This window comes from Cottoperca gobio, chromosome 16, assembly GCF_900634415.1.
Source record: "Cottoperca gobio chromosome 16, fCotGob3.1, whole genome shotgun sequence".
Classification (NCBI taxonomy): domain Eukaryota; kingdom Metazoa; phylum Chordata; class Actinopteri; order Perciformes; family Bovichtidae; genus Cottoperca; species Cottoperca gobio.
The window spans coordinates 6886170-6905543 of NC_041370.1; the positions used below are offsets into that span (position 1 = coordinate 6886170).

A 19374-nucleotide genomic window follows, 5' to 3' on the forward strand; every position below is an offset into this window, starting at 1 on the left:
ACAATTCTGAGTGTTCTGATCTGCGATTGTTATATTTTCTAAGGAGAACGTTAAGATAAGTCTATTCTTAACAAACATTAAATGTATGGACAGCTTCTGTAACAGTGATGGTGATGTAAATAATCATGATGCAACACCAGAGTAATGTTTAAGTAACTGAAAATATTTATACACACATGTTGCATTTGTAATACGATTGAACACTTGCTCACATGAGGAGCATTATGAGCCAAAGCAATTATAAGTTAGGATGGGACTACGAGCAAAGAGCCACACTTCAAATCTTGCACCAATAGCGTGTTTATATTTCTTCCCTGCACGACCTCTTCAACTATAAAACAATCCCTATAAGTTTGTCTTTCAACCAAACACTTGTAAGCATACTTAAATAGTTTGTCTAATTATTACCCCGTGATAGACCAATACATGCTATAAGAGAATGATGGGCTTACAAAACAGATCTAAATATAGAGTGCAGATAAATACATGGTTGACACACAATGACTTTATTGTACAATGGCAGTGCAGCAGCTGAGTTAACATCTGTGAACAGGTTGGACCGCCTGAGGACAGTAGCAACATTCAGAGGAATCTAAACCGTGTGCACTTCCTGGTTGGCATCCTGTTTGGGGTGAGGAATGTAAACCAGTCACATGGCACAAAGTTTCCTCCTCCGGAGTGAAAGAAACAGCTCTCTATCAGCACCAAAACTGACGAGCAAAACATAACATGTTCCACTCTTTCACTGCAACTCTTACTGAATATGATGAAACATGATTTAGTAGGAATTCATCGTGTTCACATACGTTTCGAACAGGAAACAAGAGCAATAAATACACATATAAATCAAAAACAAACCTGGTTTCATTACAGTAAGTCTGTCGAGCTGCAACAGGTTTGTCTTTCTTTTGGTCTTTTCCTGCCGTTATGACATCCTACACCCAAAACCACTGTCTGCAAAACACAGCAATGTGTGAGGTCACCCATGATACATTAATCTCTGGGAGTGGTGAGCGCAGTCATCCAGCCATCATGGTGCTGACCTGCAGTTTATTTGCATAAGGTGTGTGTGTACAGTGAGCTGTTAACCTCCATCTCTTTGAGACGGATTAGAATTAAAGAGGCGACGCTCAGCCTACAAGTTTCACATAAAGGAATAGTTTCACATTTTGGGAATTACGCTTATTTGAAGATTAATACGACTGTAAATATGAAGCCACCACCTGCAGCTGGTTAGCTTAATATTAAAAGTGGAAGCGAGGGGAAACGGCTAGCCTTAGCTTGAAGTCTTGTCTCTGCTAAGAAATGTTCTGGCACATAAAACCCTCCGAAAAAACAAAAGTCTTTCACTTTTACAGTTTTTGTATGGATTAAAAACAGACAAGATTTAACGTGTTAATTAGTGAAACACAGGAGGTGCTGGCAGGTGGATTTTGTTGCCTGTTTCCAGTCCTTACGCTAAGCTAAGCTAAGCTAAGCTAACCGGCTGCTAGCTGTCGCTTCACATTTACCTCACAGACACGACGGTGGTATCAAATCTAAGAGAAGACGCTTACTTCACCCGAAATGTTAAACTACTCCTTTAAAGAAAGACAAATCTTCACAGCAACAATTCACATTGCATAATTTCAATCAATCAGCAAATATGAAAGCAAACTGTTGAGTTCATGAGCATTAAAACCTTTACCATAAGACCTTTGCTCACTCAGACGTTCTGTAGTTACAGCCTTGTTAGGCTAAGTTATGTAATATCAGCTGTGAGGCATTTCATCTCTACTTGCGTTACTGTTATACTATTTTACGTTATCCGGTAATGGCCAAAGGTTCGTCTGACTTTAAATCTTACAGATGTCCAGATAGGAGTGATTTACAAAAAGGTAAGAGGAAAAACAATTATTTCTTCTGTTTATTTAGAGAAAGGCTCCAGGATTTGATCGAGGATCTTTGAGATTTCTGTATCTGTGAGCGAGCCAAACTCCGAGGATCTGAAAGGAAAGATAAATGAACGGAAAGTGTCAAGTTGACTGCACTTACAATAAACCCAGCACAGGCCATCTAAATGTCTACGTCAGCAGCCACGTCACACCAAATGATTTGTTGCCGTTCACATTTTACTGACCTCTGTGAAGCTGAAGAAGAGACCGATGCCGCCCACAAAGCGAAGCACTTCTCCGACGTACTGCTGGATAACGTCGGAGCACGTCTTACAAGTCTTTGGAGTGTTGCCGTTATAGCATCTCTGGAGGAAGTAAGACAGACAATTCAATAAACTGCCAGAGACTTGATCATGAAAGTCAAGATCAAGTTGCCGCTAAGAGGAAAAAGAAAATAATATTCCAGTGTGATTTACTTACAGTAGCACAGGAACCATTGATGGGAACAGAGGAGAAGCCACAGCAGCCGAGTGTTTTCTCTACGTCCCTTTGAGTGGCCTCCGATTTGTTCCATCCGACTTCCAGCAGATGGTTCTGTAAACGAAAAGCACACAGGCCAAAGGATGCATAACATGAATAACACTTAAGGTTTATCTGAGGAAACTACAGTGTTTAGGCCACAACAGCATGATTATCTTAATGTATGTAGACAAAAGAAACATACCTGCTGGTCTTTATTCAGGGACAGACAAGCACAGGACACAGAAAACTGCCCGACAAACACGATGAACAGGATCACCATGTACTGGAGCAAGTTTAGGAAGTTGTTGTTTTTTAATTAAAAAAAGAAAATCATGGAAACATTCTGAACTCTCACAAGAAGCATTAAAACACAAGTTCAGCAAAGGACTAAAATCACTTCTGGGTTATTTACTTTACTTGCTTTGGCACACAACAACTATCAGAGGTGTGGAGTGTCTCCCTGTGCTCCTACACACAAACCAAAGGATACGAAGAAGAGCAGGACCTGATGGTGCTTCAAGGCCCCCCACAGCCCCACAAAGGCAACCAATAACAGGAAGACGCCCACGCCGATGACGGCCACCACCACCCTGATGCTGGAAACCAGGTCGAACCATTTCCCCCAGCTTGCCACTCCGATAAGCAGCAGACTCACCAACTGAGGAGGAAAAAAACAATGTTGAGGGAAGAAGGAACATGGATGGATTACTGGACGGGCCTTATGGGTGTCAGGAGACCCCATGGACTTAGGCTGCAAAATGTCACTCAAAGAGACGCGTACCAACGAGGAAGAGACTCAAAATGACCACAAAGAAACATGAATGAATAGAGATTTCCTGCTTTTCTCTGTTTTATATGACAGCACGAGGCATTAAAAGACATCACCTTGGACTTTTGAGGAACTGGGATGGACATTTTCCCATGTTTTCTGAAATTGTATAGACCAAACGATTAATCTAGAAAATAAATCGGCGGATAATGATGGTTAGTTGCAGCCCTAAAAGAGACACAAAACCACAACATAAACTGCGTTTCAGGAGAAATGATGAGGCCTTTTGTATGTCTGAGCACAGAGGCCTAGTGTCTCATAATTAGCCCATTAGAAGGAGGAGAATCAGTGTGAGCTTTCAAAGGATTTTTCTCTCGGAAGAAGTGTGTGTCATGCTGTAGATCAGCTGGTTGAAGGTGTGTTAGTTGGGGTAAAAATCTGCAAACTTGTCACACTTTATGCCACATGGTTGCTGATACGAACACATCGTTTTCTCTTCGTTTAAGCGCCATCTCCAGACCAAAGCCGTCTCCAGAGTGCATAAATATTAAACCTGTCGGTGTCAATCCCCCAATATTTAGAGTTTCAGTTGTATAATAACTCTCAGACTACATAAAAGGCTCTTTTGTCTGAATAGTGGAGGCCTTCTGCAGCCTGAGAACAGACTGCAGGCTTTACTCAGGGCTGAAAAAACTACTTTGACTTCTTTTGCATGTTTTTTGGATTAAAAAATAATTATTTAACCCATATTTCTATAGATTGCAGGAACTGCTGACGATGTGGAAAGGACAGTACTCTTTGTTGTAAAGATGCAAATACAAAAGTATCTGATATGTCAGGTGCTTATCAAGAAAAGTGAACAGCAACTGTTATAGGGTTAGGGTTAGATTTATAAATATAACTCTTTTTATAATATATTGTTTTGTAGTGTTTGTTGAAAGACCTCCCTTCATTGTGTCCCCACCGCTTCTAAAACCAAACAAACAGCACACCCTTAAATTAAACAAAAAAAGTAAGGTAAAAGAAGGTCAATATTGTGTTAAAATGTGTTGTTTCAGAGAGAGCAGTTTCTCCACCTAGAGATGATATTAAATATAGGGCTGAAAAATAACGATTTTCAGTATCAATTCATCCAACAGATCATTTTCTCGATTCATTGTTTTGACTAAAATGTTGGAAAATTGTTAATTTCCCACATTGAGCTCTAGAGTTATAGAATAACACAAGTAAGGTACACAATTACAAACCCATTAAATGAATTACCGGTATAATAAAAGCATAATAAAAGAGACACGCAGTATTTAGTGCAGAGGTTAGTCAGAGATAAGCTACATATGGTCACATATTGTTTTTCTCTTCTTGATTATGATTTATGTCCCAAATAAGTATGTCCAGGCCTATGTTAATTAATCATCGAGTTGACCTATTTATTATCATCTCTGAGTAAAGCCACCAATAACAGCAACACTGACCCTGAACTCTGGGCCTAATCACTTACCAGCAACACCTGTCTGCTTCCACAACAAGAAAACTGCTCACAAAACACTTCAATTCGTATTAAACTAACAGGAAAGTAGCAGGTCAAGACAAAATACACTTGTTTTCTTTTGTAAAGCAGTTGTTTCAGTTACATTCCCAGCGGTAAAACAGCAGTACAATCATACTTACAACATAAAGTATATTCAGAGCGCAGAGTGCGTTCTTGGTGCAAACGAATCCGCCGCAAACCATCGCTGCTCGCCGGTACAGCGCGTATCAAAATAAAGAAGTAGTTCTACTTCTTTCAGGCTTTCCAAAGACACGCTGTCAGTCTCTAGGCTCTCGGGCTCCTTGTGGCTCGTTATGTGCAGGTGGACAAGGGAGCGTTTCCTGTACCTATCCTGCTCGCTGATTGGTCCGTTGCCTTCATTACGCATGAGTCACTTCTACATGCAGATTAAGGGCCAAGGAACCAGATCAGTGAGTCACTGTAGGTGAAAGTTTACTAAACATCTTATTGTTCTTCACTTCCCATGTTTTATAAAGATATGTTCAAACTATTCCGGAACATAACTGAATAACCTTTGTTCACAGTTGTTTCAAAGCCTGTTAAAGTGTTTGTGTTTGCTTCACTTGGACTTTTCAAATGAAAGAAATCATTCTTCACACATTAGGATGAAACGTTATAGTCTTATGGGTAGATACTACAGATGCCTCACAAGGTATTACATGCTTTTAAATTAATAATAGCCTTATACAGAAAGGTGTTTCTGTTATTTATATAAATGGGATGGCCAAAATAAAAGAAACATCTGAGAGTTTAAGGCAAACTACATCCTCCAAAATGACAGTTGGATTAATTGCATGATTGTATATTGGACTGCTTTAGTTTCCGCTAGGTGTAACTAACATGTAGAGCAGAGGTATTCAACAGAGGGTCCGCGACCCCTAGGGGGTCCGTCGAGGTACTGCAGGGGGGGTCGCAAAATTTTGTTTAATTAGACAATTTAATTTTTTATTTTTTTTCAACCAAATTCTTTTCCACAAATTTAAATGTCTTTAATTACACATTAACATGAATCCAACATATTGTAGCAAACGGATAACCAAACCAATTTGAGTCGTCACAATACTTGTGTGTGTGTGTTTTGAACAATTTGAATGTTTCAGATAATATTAGAAGAACTGAGTCATCAGTCAGCAGAGGGCAGAATATTTGCATGAATGAGGAAAATCACACGTTCATATGTGTTTACTTATTTACTCAATGCTGGGATTAATACGGTAGGTTGTGTCACATTTAGTAAAAAAGTTCATTAAGATTTTAATGAGTAATAAGAATATTGTACTGCACATGTAAAACAAAAAGGATAAGAGACAAGTTATTGATGAACACATATCAATACAGCACAGAAATGACGTTGATTGTTTACAGTTGAACCAAACCACCAGCTAAATGATGTCTGCTGCTGAAAACACTCAGTCAAAATAATCACATCCTGGTGCAAAGAGAAGAATTTACAGCGATGTAATGTTAAAAAATGTATAATGTCTTTTAAGCTACTGGATGCCTAAATTTCCCCCGGGATGAATAAAGTATCTATCTATCTATCTATCTATCTATCTATCTATCTATCTATCTATCTATCTATCTATCTATCTATCTATCTATCTATCTATCTATCTATCTATCTATCTATCTATCTATCTATCTATCTATCTATCTATATATATCTATCTATCTATCTATCTATCTATCTATCTATCTATCTATCTATCTATCTATCTATCTATCTATCTATCTATCTATCTATCTATCTATCTATCTATCTATCTATCTATCTACCTACCTGTCTGTCTGTCTGTCTGTCTGTCTGTCTGCCTGCCTGCCTGTCTGTCTGTCTGTCTGTCTGTCTGTCTGTCTGTCTGTCTGTCTGTCTGTCTGTCTGTCTGCCTGCCTATCTATCTATCTATCTATCTATCTATCTATCTATCTATCTATCTATCTATCTATCTATCTATCTATCTATCTATCTATCTATCTATCTATCTATCTATCTATCTACCTGTCTGTCTGTCTGTCTGTCTGCCTGCCTATCTATCTGACTGACTGACTGACTGACTGACTGACTGACTGACTGACTGACTGTTTGGTTATTTTGTTAATACACGTAGTAATAATAAGACCTGTGAAGTGGGTGGGGATGGCCTAGTGGTTCCAAACAGAACACCAGAAGGTCGTGAGTTCAATACTGTTCAATGGCTGCCACCATTGTGCCCCTGAGCAAGGTACTTAACCCAGGGAGACTGTCCCTGTAGTTAGTTCACTGTGAGTCAGCTCTGGATAAGAGCGTCTGCTAAATGACCTGTAATGTGATGTAATGTGAAGGTTCAGTGTAAGATGATGTTTCTTCCTCTCAATAAACCCCCAAAACCACAACGTCTTTCAACATTCTGTCAAAAAGAAGAAGTGCAGATTGTGTTTTCTCTCACAGTTGGCTCCGCTGCCTCTGAAACCAAACCAAAGAGCACCCACAATAATCTGCATTTGAATGTCTGTGGTGGTTTGAAGGAGATTCTGTATTTGAGATAAGGGGAATACGTTCTGTGTGACCCTGATAAGATAATGGAGGAAGAACTGGATTACACGACAGTGATTTTCAAGACTAATGGTTTTCGTGCACATGGTGAGTCATGTATTCTGTTTTTTTATTGTACTGTACTGTCTGCTGAACTGAGCCCAGGACTGTGTGACTCGAAAGTACATTTACTGCAGTACTTACTGTAAATACAGATTTAAATACTTTTATAGTTTCCCGATATTCCCTGCTACATTAAACCTGATCCACTTTTCTACATGCCCAGTTTAAATTAGCTGCTTACACAGTAATGCATCAGCAATAACAATCAGTTTACATAAAATATAGCAATAAAACACTGACAGGGGGACTGCTCCTGCTGCTATTCATAAAGCTTGTACTTTGTGATAATATAATATAAATATATATATATACACATTTATACATATTTATATAAATATGCATGCATAATATTTTGAATGCAGGGCTTCTACTTGTAATGGAGTATTTTTATATTTTGGTATTGCGACTTTTACCTCAGACAATAATGTCAATACTTCTACCAGCACTCTGCTTGCATCAGGCAGCTCGCAGACATACTTTAGAATAAATGTCTTTGCACACATTGTATTTTAAACCTCAGTAAATCTGCTCTCTGGAGAGGAAAAATACAGTATTTGTGTAAAAGCAATTCTTCTAAACCTCTTTAAGTCTTATTTCCCTTCTTAAATCTACCTTAAAGTTTATTTACATTAAGAAAAACATAAAGTTGATGTATAATATCTGATGTTTGTGGCTTCAACATTAAAGCATTGCAGCATTTTAAACTAAAACTGAAATAAAGCTCTGTGGGGTTTAATAGTGCTTGCCCTGACAAAGTAAACCTGTAAAGTAAAAACTAAATGTTAATACTTAAGATCAGCTTTTTGCTATAAAATGCCCAGAGATAATCCACTAAACATTGACATATTTCCATATTTATTCAGTATTATGGTACACATCAAGTGTCTTGAAATGCAGAGGTTGACATAGAGATGCCACACTGCAGAACAGGAAGTGAACTTTCTTTTCCTATTTTGCTTTTTGCAGAGAACCCAAACAACCTGGAAATAATCTACGCTGAGGTGAAGACATGGCAGGAGCAGATATGGAATACAAATCCTGTCATACCAGGTTATTTATGGTTTACCATGATTAAAACAAATGATATATAATAACAATTTACTATCAATTAGTATAACGAATTGATTGTTTCATTTGTTCTTGGTAGAAAATGAAAAGAAAGCTCCGCTGTATACTGTGCTTCATCTGGTGGCAGTGGCTTTGGGGATTATTTGTCTCATCTTGGTGTCGGTCGTCAGCGCAGTCAGTATCCACTGTAAGTCAGTCTACCTGTTTTCAAGGGTGTTTGGTAAAAACAAGTGAGTGCAAAAGTAACGGTTTGTTTCCTGACTGCAGTCAACACAGTCATGTCAGAGCAGCGCAGAGAAAACGTCAACTTAACAGCACAGAACCTGCAGCTGTGGACAGAAATGACCGATTTAGAGAGACAGACAAAAGATTTGACCCGAGAGAGAGACGGACTCAACTGGACCGTCGAAGTCATCCTGGAATATCAGAACTTCGCAGTGGATGCGCACTGCCCACAGAAAGGTGAACACATGGTGTAGATGTGTCAGTGGTGGAAGGGCATTTAAGTACTTAAATACAAGTTCCAGGTATTTGAAGTATAAGTGATAATACTTACATACTTTTACTTAAAGTAAAGGTTAGTAAGGTTTTCAGTGCAGTATTTTAGCATTTTACTTAAGTAAAGGATCTGAAAGCTAACGACTAACTTTTGAGCTCTTCAATTGTGAATGCAGACATTTCACTTTCCTTTTATTGCCTTTTGATTTGTGTCAATTTTTGCTTATGAACATTATTTTATATCATGATTCATCTTTCTGAGTTTGGACTTTCTGGCACAAACATGTTTTTAATTTGAGTGGAATTACCTGGTTAAAGAGAGAGCTACATGAAAAGTATTTACTTTTATAATATATATTTTATATTCAATACAGAATGACCATGATTATGATTCCCTTGTCTCTTGTTGAACAGTGTGTAAACCTTGCCTGGACGACTGGATGCTGTTTCAGTCAAACTGTTACCTGTTTTCAACACTTACATATTCCTACGACTGGAAGACTTGGCAGGGAAGCCATGATCAATGCAAAGAGATGAAGGCCAATCTGTTGGTGATCGAGAGCCAGGAGGAACAGGCAAGACTCATTTAATTTGTAATTTCATGCTCAAACAAAGCTAGAGAGCATCTCCATATCTCTTTTCATAGACAGAAATGGAGATCCATGGTGTCCAGAAGTGTGAAAACATGAAGCAGACAGTCATTTAGACACAAAAGATCATTTAGTTGAAGTATTTACCCTGCAGTAAAACCACATGTTTGACCACAACAAGAACAAATATGGTACTAAAACTCTACTGTAAGCTTAACAGCTAGTTAAATTCCACATTTTATTCATTCTTAAATCCTTTCTGCAACGTTTTTAATGTTCCTATTTCTTGTATGAGTCTTTTCATGTGTATTTTTCATCTTTGAGCTGTAGTAATCTAAATCATTTGTATCATGTTTTATTATACATGTGGCAGAGTCAGTGAGATAACATTTTTTTTTCAATTAACGCCTGTATCACAACATTTAGGAATTTATCAATAACCACACAGAACGCTACAATGATGACATGCATGGCTATTGGATCGGCTTGAAAAAGAAGGACGCGTGGACGTGGGTAGATGGAAGCAACTTCACTGTGATGTGAGCACAAATGAAACACACACACCATAACTCAGAAGCTGCCACATGCTATTTTAACCTCAGTTAATCATGACCGCAGTTATTCAGACACATAACTTTACTGTAAACAAACCAGACCGTCGGCAAGAAGTTTGGCAGCCTTCCCCCCACTGCACGTCGCATTTTGCTTTGTGACGCTGGGTTTTAGTGGAATCTGACGCACGGGGCAAATGAAGCAAAGAATCTTCCGGTTTCTTAACATGGCAGATCCCAGTGAAATCCCTTGCAACATGTTCGTCTCCGTCAGTGACGGCAAAGACAAAAACTTTGCCAAAAGAAGCAAGAGGAAGGAAGCAACACACTTATGGACACACTATCAACAGTTAAACTGAGACACTGCAGGCAAAAACAACTTTGTTCATTTGCATCTGTAGATTTCTCCTAACTTCACCATGTGTTAGCATTAGATAATGCCTCATTTGTATATTTAAATATCATTTCAGAAAGCATGATTGTCTTAATGTAGGTAATCAACTGGGGAAGTTTATGGTGTCTATTTTCTTTTTACCTGTAGTAAAGTAGTTCACCTGTAGTGAATAGACAACATGTATGGAATTTTACAATGCATAATAAAGGCAGACTTTCTGCAAGAAAGCTAATAAGCGTATTTGCAAAAACGTTGACAAATAGATTGATATTGTGAATTTTCCTTCACCAGGTACTGGAAAAGACAACAAACAAGCAACAGAGTTTCTTGTGGTCTAACTCAGCAATACGCAGATCCTCTTGCCAACTGGAGCAAAGCGAGCTGTGAAATGAAGAACCGCTGGATCTGTGAAAAAAGAGCTTTAATGAAAGCAAACTAAATATAAGCTATCCATCCATGTTCTGTATAAATGTTGTTTTCTCTTCATATATCTTGGACATCTGTACCCAGTGGCCACTTTATTAGGTACACCTGTAGAGGGAAATGTAATGCAATTCAACAGCTCTGCCAACAATTCTACCTTTACAAAGATCATAATATTCAGGGTGTCATAGAGGTGTACATTTAACTATATGTAGCATTGAGCTCATAGTTACTGATGGTGTTGTTCTGGACTGCATTTAATTGAGAGGTGTTTCTAATAGTCTGCCCTCCTCATGTATGTAAATAGGGAGGTCAACAAGTTTGAAACATTATAATGCTATCCACAACTTTAAATAATAAACATATCATTTAATTTATACATTTCCAACATGTACATGTGTGCCCAATAAATAGTCCCCTGAGTGTAAATTACCAATATTTCCTAAGAATGAAATACTCTTATTTTTAAAGGAAGTAATGTTCTATGTTTCTTATAATCAATAAAAACCCATACCTGTTGCACTGTGAGACTTTTTTCTTTCATTACTGGGAATATGGGCATTGTAGTTTATTGTGAGGTAATCACTAGAGCACCAAATGTGTATTCATCCACCGCAGAAAATAGTCCCTAACAAATGCACAATTTACCCCTGTTTTTTATGGGATTTGTTGACAGCAACAAAGTATAGCACATCGCCAGCCTTGTCCTTTGATGGTGATGGATACCAATCTTATCAATGATGTGTATTACAAACCATTATCTTATCTTTAACCAAGAAATCCAAATGGGAGTTAACCCACCAGAGGTTGTACGGTGAACTCAGAGACTGCCATTTAAAAAAGTGTTTGGGGGAAGAGGAACCTTTTGTTAGTTCTCTTTGAGCCAGAGTTGCAAAATTCAGTTTGTTCACACTTACTCTTGTTCTCTGCACAAAACACCGATCTATGACTAAGGATGGAGGAAGAAATCCAGTATTCTACGGTGGTTTTTAAAAAGAGTGGTGCAGCTCCAAAAGGTAAGTGACTACTGCTTTTCTTTTTAACATTATGAATATTTTAAACTATTTAACATCTTTTTAAGGGTTCTGTGTGGAAGAATCAAACTCTTTTACTCACAAAAAGAAGAAATCTTTACTCGTTTGCAAGATTTACCTGCTATGATATACAGTACGGTACAAACCAGCTCAACATCACTTTACACGTTACAATTAAAGTTTTTCTCCATAGTTTTGATGCAGTGCTATAAAAAAGTCAAAAGAAATTGGAATATATATGTCACTGGTGGAAAGTAACTAAGTAACTAAGTGCGTTTACCTAAGCACTATACTTAAGTACAATTTTAAAGTACTTTACTTGAGAATTCTCACACACTTTTTACTTTATACATTTATCCGACAACTTTAGTCGTTACTCTGCAGATTCATAAATATAATGTATTGTATGCTAACTCTGATTATTATAGGAAACAACTTTATTTATTGACACATTAATGCATCATTAATTTACAGGACGAAGCAAAGTGCATTAAATCAATTGAGAAAAACAGTTTCTTCATGGAGCACCAACAGACAGCAAAAACAAGAACATATAATATTTGACAGCACTGAACAGGAAATACAATAACTCTTATGATAACCACGTAATATAACTTTTCATATCAACATGTCATTTCTGTCGTCCAGAGAAAGAAGAGGACTTGACAACTTGTTCTGAAGTAAAACCTAAAGTGGCTGTGACTACTGCACCGAGTAAGTTATAAAATCTGTTGTCTGTCTTATATCATTTCACCAGTTGCGCTATACAACATAATGAACCATACAATATCCTTTATTGTGACTTTATGATGATGATACAGCTAAATCTGCTCTTTTTGTCGAGCCTTTTGACAACATCTAACTTGAATTTCGGGTGGTTCTTATAATTTTGCCAAATTAAAAGCACCTAAAAACCATCAATAATTATTTTAATATGTATATTAATATGTAGAGAAGAGGTGCATCTTGAGGCGGGACTGAAATATGGAGAGGGACTGAGAGTCACGGATGTCTTGGGGGAGGGAGTTCCAGAGCCTGGGTGCTGCCCTGGAGAAGGCTCTGTCTCCAAAGCTGCGCAGCTTGGATTTGGGGGTGGAAAGGAGACCAGCTGAGGTGGATCTGAGGAACCGTGGGGGTTGGTAGGAGGAGATGAGGTCAGTGAGATAGGAGGGGGCGAGGTGGTGGAGGGCTTTGTAAGTGAGGACCAGGAGTTTGTAGTTGATTTGGAGGGAGACAGGTAGCCAGTGGAGTTCTTTGAGGATTGGGGTGATGTGGTGCCAAGATTTGGTGTGCGAGGAGTCGGGCGGCGGAGTTCTGGACCAGTTGGAGTCTGCTGATGGAGCTTGCAGTGATACCATATAGAAGGGAGTTACAGTAGTCAAGGCGGGAGGAAATGAAGGCGTGAATCAGTCTTTCAGATGCTGGGCGGGTGAGAGATCGCCTGATTTTTGCAATATTGCGGAGGTGGAAAAGGGAAGTTTTGACAATATGGCGGATATGGGGTGAGGAGGACTTCAGTTTTGTTACTGTTAAGTTTGAGGAAGTTGTGTTGCATCCAGTTTTTTATTGCTGTGAGAGATGATTCGATGTGGGAGAGGGGTGGGTTATGGGGGGATTTGGTGCTGAGGTAGATCTGAGTGTCGTCAGCATAGCAGTGGAAGTCCAGGTTGAAGTGGCGGAGCATCTGACCGAGGGGGAGGATGTAGATTGTGAAGAGGAGGGGGCAGAGTACTGAACCTTGGGGGACGCCTTGGGTGACTGGCGCTGTGGCAGAGGAGTGGTTGTGATGGGAAATGAAGTGGGTTCTGTCGGACAGGTAGGACTGGAGCCACCTGAAAAACATAGAAAACATAGTTGACAATACACCTTCCATGCGCTCATAGTAACGTTGATGATGAATGACTTGATTACTACTGTGATTTAAATATGAGTTTGTCTCATTACAAGCGGATGATGAAGCAGCTGCGCGCTCTCTCTTTGGCGTGTTGGCGGCGTGTTTGGGGATACTGTGCGTCCTCCTGGTGGTGAGCATCGGTGCCATCGTCTACAGTGAGTTTCATGTCAACACACTGATAGCAGCTTTCATTTCGACCAGCTGAGTCACGCTGGGATGTTTTTGTTATGTAATGTGAGATCAGTTTTCTCTGAATTGTGCCTGCTGCCATTTAGGAGTCAGTCTGTATTTTACATTTTATTTCTGTTTTGATTTGATCTATTTTATGATTACATTAAAGAGCCATACAACATGGGAAACAATGTAAGGAGTGTATGGAAAATAACATCTGACAGACAGATGTCTCTGACTGACAGATGTCTCCCTCTCGTTCTCACCACAGTCACAGTTGTGGTGATGAACGAACAGAAAGCAAACCTCAGCGAGCTGACAGCAGAAAATCAGCAGCTGGTCACGGAGAGGAGAATCTTTGACGGCAAGACAGAAGAGCTGAGCAGAGAAATATACAACCTGACCTGGATGCTGGAAGTCATCCTGACCTTTAACACTTTTAATGTAAATGACTACTGCCCAGATAAAAGTAAGTGCCTGCTGCTATGTTGACCATACAGTAGTAAAGAATAGGGAGGATTAAGGGTACAGCACCTGCATGTAGCATATGTTAATACTCCTTTGCAAAAAAAACAACAGCTACAATAAAAGAGTAGCGACAGATAATGCTCCGACGAGGTCATACGAGGAGTGGATTGTTTCAAGTGTTTCTTTTTGTACACATGAGCTACAAACAGATACATAGACACTAGAAAACAAAAACAAACCCATCATATTATAATCTTAGAGATCGTAATAATAATCATAATAATAATATTAATAATAATAATAATGATCATAATAACCTGCATTTAATTCGGCGACATCCCGTTGAATGTGACCGCCATGTCGGAGCAGCAGCCCTCCACCACGTTAGTGGGGTTGTCCTTCATGCTGTCCGTTATCAGGCCTCTCTGGGAACCATCACCTTATCGTGGTGGAGAGGTTTGTGTGTCCCTATGAACCTGAGAGCTGTGTTGTCTGGAGCCTAGTGCTCCTGGTAGGGTCTCCCAAGGCAAATTGGTCTCAGGCGAGGGGCCAGACTAAGAATGGTTCAAAAAGGACTTCATGAAAAAATGGGAAAGCATAGGAGAGACCCTGCCCGGAGGAAGCCCGGGGCCCACGTCTGGAGCCAGGCCCAGAGGGAGGGCCCGACAGCGAGCGCCTGGTGGCCGGGTTTGCCCCGAAGAAGCTGCGTGGTGCCTCCCATCCATCAATCCTGTGGGCCCACCACTCATGGGAAAAACCGCTGGGGTCGGGTGCACTGTCACACGGGTGGCAGTGATGGTCAGGGACCTCGACGGACCAGACCCGGGCAGCAGAGGCTGGCTCTGGGGACGTGGAACGTCACCTCTCTGTGGGGGAAGGAGCCGGAACTAGTGCGGGAGGTGGATCGCTACCAGTTGGATCTGGTGGGGCTTACCGCTACGCACAGTCTTGGCTCTGGAACCGTACTCCTGGATAGGGGTTGGACTCTATTCTTCTCCGGAGTTGCCCAAGGTGTGAGGCGTCGGGCCGGGGTGGGGATACTCACTAGCCCCCGGCTGAGCGCCGCTACGTTGGAGTTTACCCCGGTGGATGAGAGGGTCGCCTCCCTACGCCTTTGGGTTATGGGGGGGAAAACTCTGACTGTTGTTTGTGCCTATGCCCCAAACCGGAGTTCTGAGTATTCGGCCTTCTTGGAGACCCTGAATGGAGCCCTGCAGGGGGCTCCAGTAGGGGACTCCGTAGTCTTGCTGGGAGACTTCAACGCACATGTGGGAAACGATGGAGACACCTGGAGAGGCGTGATTGGGAGGAAGGGCCTCCCTGATCTAAACCCGAATGGTCGTTTGTTGTTGGACTTCTGTGCTAGTCATGGAATGGCCATAACAAACACCGTGTTCGAACATAAGGATGCTCATAAGTGCACGTGGTACCAGAGCACCCTAGGCCAAAGGTCAATGATCGATTTTGTAATCGTATCATCTGATCTGAGGCCGCATGATTTGGACACTTGGGTGAAGAGAGGGGCGGAGCTGTCGACTGATCACCATCTGGTGGTGAGTTGGATCAAGGGGTGGGGGAAGACTCTGGACAGACCTGGTAAACCCAAACGGGTAGTGCGGGTGAACTGGGAACGTCTGGAGGAAGCCCCTGTCCTGGGGATCTTTAACTCACACCTCCGGTGGAGCTTTTCAGACATCCCTATGGAGGTTGGGGGCATTGAACCTGAGTGGGCGATGTTCAAAACCTCTATTACTGAAACTGCGGTGATGAGCTGTGGTCTCAAGGTCTTAGGTACCTCAAGTATTACAGTCACTTTACCGCACCGTTGTGACGAAAAGAGAGCTGAGTCAGAAGGCAAAGCTCTCAATATACCGGTCGATCTTTGTTCCTACCCTCACTTATGGTCATGAAGGCTGGGTCATGACCGAAAGAATGAGATCACGGGTACAAGCGGCTGAAATGGGTTTTCTCAGATGGGTGGCTGGCGTCTCCCTTAGAGATAGGGTGAGAAGCTCAGCCATCCGTGAGACACTCAGAGTTACGTTGAAAGGAGCCAGTTGAGGTGGTTCAGGCATCTAGTAAGGATGCCACCTGGGCGCCTCCCTAGGGAGGTGTTCCAGGCACGTCCAGCTGGGAGGAGACCCCGGGGAAGACCCAGAACTCGGTGGAGAGATTATATCTCCTCACTGGCCTGGGAACGCCTCAGGATCCCCCAGTCGGAGCTAGAGGATGTGGCCCGGAGAAGGGAAGATTGGGGTTCCTTACTGGAGCTGCTGCCCCCGCGACCCGATCCGATGGATGGATGGAGATCGTAAACGCTTTTTTGGTTTTTACCATTAGATAAGATCTTTTATTAAAGTGCAGGAACGTTAGCTTGGTTCATGACCATTTTTTCTTATGAATATGTAATTTTCCAAAATTAAAAATAGGCATGTTATTTTCAATCTTATCTTAAAATAAAATATAGCATCAAACATTTATGTGAGGTTTTATTTATTTTTAGAAAGTTGGGAAATATTCTCTTTTTCTAAAAGTCAATATTTGGTCACAGGTCTGACATAATGGCGGCTGTACAGACCAACAGACTGACCAAGACCATGTAGCAAAACATTTTTTGTCTCATAAATCCTTGTTCCTTTGAGGCTTTCCCATTCCAGATGTTCCATGAGCATCTTTTTCACTTTACTTTTAAGAGCATTAGCAAAACTATGTTTTCACCACATCTAATTGAAGTTAGAAAGTTGACAATGACAAAGTAACTCATGTCTGAAACTTAAATTGGTTATGTTTTATTGGTGGTTAAATATAACATGATACAGTGCTAGTAATTAGTATACTGGATGTAGAAAAAAGCTGTTCTGTCATTGGGACCTACACTGTTTTTGTATTTGTGCTTTAAAATAACAGATTCTAATCTTGTTCCATTTCTCTGTGCAGAGTGTCAGCCGTGTCAGAAAGGCTGGATTCAGTTCCAGGAAAAGTGCTACTTGTTTAACGAGAAACAACCTTGGAAGACATGGGAAGGAAGCCAGGAGCGTTGCCTCACGACGGCTGCAGATCTGGTTGTTATTGATAGTCAGCAGGAACAGGTGAGTTATAACGCTATAGAGCCACAGTAACGCAGAGTATTTAATGCGGTTTCAATTCAGATTAAGAGATTACAATACATTTAAATCCAAAAAGCAATGGAAAAGGTTTCTGGTAATTAATGATGCAAACGGTGTTCATGTCTGTGAATATATGCGTAGAAGTGTGAGGTGCTTTTGATGATCTGTCACTGTACAACTTACAGGAATTCCTCAGTAATCACACAAAGAAGTACTTCGACAAGTATCATGGATACTGGATCGGGTTAAAACAAATGAATGACAAAAACTGGGTTTGGATTGATGGACGTATTGACACTGCAGGGTAAGAAAGACTTACTTACTCATCTCAGCCTCGCGAGCATCCACTAGGTCTCACTTGACCACACATATGTGATGAACCCAGTTACAGCTGTTCTTAGAAACTTGACCTTAAGAAAGGCAGAACACTTCCTATAACCTGTGGGACTGTGTTTATAAGAAGTGTGGTCATTTAATGAATTACACCTTCTACTAGGGAGCGTTTTGAAATAACATGCATACTAAAATATAACTTTAAAACAGATTTATTGTCCTACATTTACAATGGAAACACAAAAAGGTTCTGTTATAGACTGTTCTACAGTCCTAATAGTATCTGTCCACTACGCTACCATAGCACTCTAGTGTTTGTACGGTGAATATGAAGCTATTTATTTGTTATAACATTACTGTGCTTGGATGTTATTTCTAATTTTAAACATTTTAAACATACATTCATACACATATGGCAAGAGGTGAAAGAAGAGGAATCGTCATTTGTTTTTTGTGGGTGTTTTTATGGAAATATGGATCTTTCATATCATTTTGAGGAGAGCCTGTAGTTTGCATGTTCCACGTTTTATCGTACGTGTGTCCTGCCGTGTGGGACTCGCTGTGGTTTGGTCTTGAACTCCTCATTTTGATTCTCTTAATCTCGAGCTTTGGGCCAACATGGACGACAAATCCTTAAAATGCTAATCAGATTTTATGGCCTTTTTGTTAATTGTCACACTTTTGTGAGCAGTAGTAAAGATATTATTACAGGTGCTAATAGTCATGTCGTGTGTTTGAAGGTACTGGATGAGTGAGAACCTTGGTAACTCGGATCAATGCGGACTGATGATCCCCGGGAGGAATCTCACATCCAGCTGGAATCAGGCAGACTGTTTAATGAATAACAGATTCATCTGTGAGCGTGATGTTCTGATACGGTCTAAGTAGTTAGTGCTGAGCTCGTTTCATGTTTCATGTTGCGTGCAAAACTACAAACTGTAAATTCACACAATTATAAAAGAATAATATTTGAATAATGTTCCTGAGAAAGGATGATTCAGTATGTAAGTGTTCATCATGTTGTCTACCTGTACTATTGTTTAAAGGGTAAGTTTTAATATGTTCGAAATGAATGTGTGAAACATAAATATCTTTTTGTTGTTAGTTGTGGCCTGTAAATGCTATTGATTTATTATAGAAAGATACTGAACATTATATCCAAATATCAATGTTATCATTGTCAATGGAACATGTGAAGTGTTTCTAACGCAACATCTGCACCAAACATTCAAACTGATGCAACAGTTTTGTTTCTGTGGCTGACTTGCTGCACATCATGTACTCAGATTGTGGTGTTACATAAAGACCAATGTCCCAAAATGTGTTGTGCAAAGAGTTCCTTTTTGACATGGAGGCTTTCTAAACTCCCTGACCTTTCATTGTCACCCGTTATACATTGTTGTACATTTGTGTATTACTTTTGTTGTATACGTCTTAATCACAAAGTTCTTCTTGTTCATTCATTTTTTTCATACTTTTGCTTATTTTGTCACGTCT

General features: G+C 40.2%; 3 protein-coding genes across 3 annotated transcripts; 2 read left to right on the forward strand and 1 right to left on the reverse strand.

Annotated features, from left to right (window-relative positions):
* Positions 1–142: 142 nt before the first annotated feature.
* LOC115020708 (tetraspanin-13-like) lies at positions 143–5027 on the reverse strand. Its single transcript, XM_029450631.1, has 6 exons — positions 4834–5027; positions 2887–3054; positions 2599–2679; positions 2355–2468; positions 2120–2239; positions 143–1985 (listed from the first exon to the last, which is right to left on the reverse strand). Exons 1-6 carry the CDS (start codon positions 4894–4896, stop codon positions 1911–1913), a joined length of 621 nt encoding a protein of 206 aa, XP_029306491.1. The 5' UTR covers positions 4897–5027; the 3' UTR covers positions 143–1910.
* Positions 5028–7126: 2099 nt separating this feature from the next.
* Positions 7127–11390, forward strand: LOC115021500 (C-type lectin domain family 4 member A-like). Its single transcript, XM_029451995.1, has 7 exons — positions 7127–7331; positions 8313–8396; positions 8494–8601; positions 8682–8876; positions 9327–9487; positions 9929–10041; positions 10739–11390. Exons 1-7 carry the CDS (start codon positions 7271–7273, stop codon positions 10884–10886), a joined length of 870 nt encoding a protein of 289 aa, XP_029307855.1. The 5' UTR covers positions 7127–7270; the 3' UTR covers positions 10887–11390.
* Positions 11391–11720: 330 nt separating this feature from the next.
* Positions 11721–19197, forward strand: LOC115021504 (C-type lectin domain family 9 member A-like). The gene is made up of 7 exons (XM_029451999.1): positions 11721–11886; positions 12553–12618; positions 13852–13953; positions 14241–14438; positions 17375–17526; positions 17730–17848; positions 18618–19197. Exons 1-7 carry the CDS (start codon positions 11826–11828, stop codon positions 18763–18765), a joined length of 846 nt encoding a protein of 281 aa, XP_029307859.1. The 5' UTR covers positions 11721–11825; the 3' UTR covers positions 18766–19197.
* The last annotated feature ends 177 nt before the right edge of the window (positions 19198–19374 follow it).

Bases quoted from the DNA above. Each gene is read 5' to 3' on its own strand.
- LOC115020708 (XM_029450631.1), bottom strand. From the start codon at position 4,896: ATGGTTTGCGGCGGATTCGTTTGCACCAAGAACGCACTCTGCGCTCTG. The intron at 2,469-2,598 runs GTATGTTTCTTT...TTTCGTTTACAG, and splicing joins CCCTGAATAAAGACCAGCAG to AACCATCTGCTGGAAGTCGG. The intron at 1,986-2,119 runs GTCAGTAAAATG...CTTTCCTTTCAG, and splicing joins TCTTCTTCAGCTTCACAGAG to ATCCTCGGAGTTTGGCTCGC.
- LOC115021500 (XM_029451995.1), top strand. From the start codon at position 7,271: ATGGAGGAAGAACTGGATTACACGACAGTGATTTTCAAGACTAATGGT. The intron at 7,332-8,312 runs GTGAGTCATGTA...TGCTTTTTGCAG, and splicing joins TAATGGTTTTCGTGCACATG to AGAACCCAAACAACCTGGAA. The intron at 10,042-10,738 runs GTGAGCACAAAT...TTCCTTCACCAG, and splicing joins GGAAGCAACTTCACTGTGAT to GTACTGGAAAAGACAACAAA.
- LOC115021504 (XM_029451999.1), top strand. From the start codon at position 11,826: ATGGAGGAAGAAATCCAGTATTCTACGGTGGTTTTTAAAAAGAGTGGT. The intron at 13,954-14,240 runs GTGAGTTTCATG...TTCTCACCACAG, and splicing joins CATCGGTGCCATCGTCTACA to TCACAGTTGTGGTGATGAAC. The intron at 17,849-18,617 runs GTAAGAAAGACT...GTGTGTTTGAAG, and splicing joins GGACGTATTGACACTGCAGG to GTACTGGATGAGTGAGAACC.